This window comes from Euphorbia lathyris, chromosome 1, assembly GCF_963576675.1.
Source record: "Euphorbia lathyris chromosome 1, ddEupLath1.1, whole genome shotgun sequence".
Lineage (NCBI taxonomy): Eukaryota > Viridiplantae > Streptophyta > Magnoliopsida > Malpighiales > Euphorbiaceae > Euphorbia > Euphorbia lathyris.
The window spans coordinates 23,557,658-23,558,709 of NC_088910.1; the positions used below are offsets into that span (position 1 = coordinate 23,557,658).

The 1,052-nt window shown below is 33.5% G+C and overlaps 1 protein-coding gene across 1 annotated transcript; it reads right to left on the reverse strand.

Annotated features, from left to right (window-relative positions):
* Positions 1–210: 210 nt before the first annotated feature.
* Positions 211–1,052, reverse strand: LOC136223501 (uncharacterized). Its single transcript, XM_066011564.1, has one exon. The coding sequence runs from the start codon at positions 931–933 to the stop codon at positions 283–285; it is 651 nt and encodes a 216-aa protein (XP_065867636.1). The 5' UTR covers positions 934–1,052; the 3' UTR covers positions 211–282.

Consider the following 1,052-nt stretch of genomic DNA (forward strand, 5'->3'; position numbering starts at 1 on the left):
TTTTATACAAATTAATGCAGTATCATTTTTAAATTTTGTTCACGTTTATTCACATGTTTGTGATTTGTTACTAATAAATGGTAAAATGACGCAAATGTAAAGTGTAGTTAAAGATTTGCTACTTAAAAGACAGTTTAACGAATTATTTCTCAAATTAAATAGTCTTATAAGTAAAATTGTTCCTCAACTCTAATGTTAAAGGTAAAATTGTAGGATTAAAATTGCTCCAAAACTTTTTTTCTTGACAATTCATAATTCACAATTCTATTAAAAAAAAACATATTAATCTTTAACCTTAGAACTAGAATAATACTTATTAAAAGCTCTAGGAAGATAAATAGGCAACAAAAATCCAAACAAATTAAACCCCCAAAACGCCATATTACCCAAAGCAAGAGCTCTCCCAAATAGCACCCTTACATAAGAATCATCAGCATCTTCCACAATAGAAAACTCAGTCACCAACCACTCAACAATACTAAAAATCCTCTTAGAATTGTAAAAAACAGGCACAAAAACATGTATAGGTATAGCAAACATGTCTGAAAATACAACTCCTTCCATGTAAACTTGAGTTGCTAAAAGGAATAGATGTGGTGCAGCTGTTTTTATCCTTTCTTTATCACCAGAAAATATGCCTTGTAAGATGTAAATTAGAGGGAGAAATAGGCCAATGATAGCACCAGCAGAGACATAGATGGGTAAAATTCTGTTTTTTGGGTCAAAAATTGGGGGGTTTTTTGGTGGGGTTGGAAAGGGGGGGAAAGCAAAAGTAGATAAAAAGTAGATGTAAATGATGGAGAAGATAACAAAGGCTAAATCTTGAGAGGAGATTAAGGCGTTTGCAGCAAGAGTGATGATGATAGCTAGGGAAATTAGCTGGGTTAAGCTGAGGAAAGAAGCTTTCCTTGCTGGGGGAGTTTCATTTGCCATTTTTTATTCTCAAGAGAGGTTTTTTTTTAGCAGAGATTTTGGTGTCTAATGTTTCAGGAGATGAAGAGGAGTAGGGATTTAAGGTTGAGAGAGACGAGACGTGGCTTCTACAGATTATG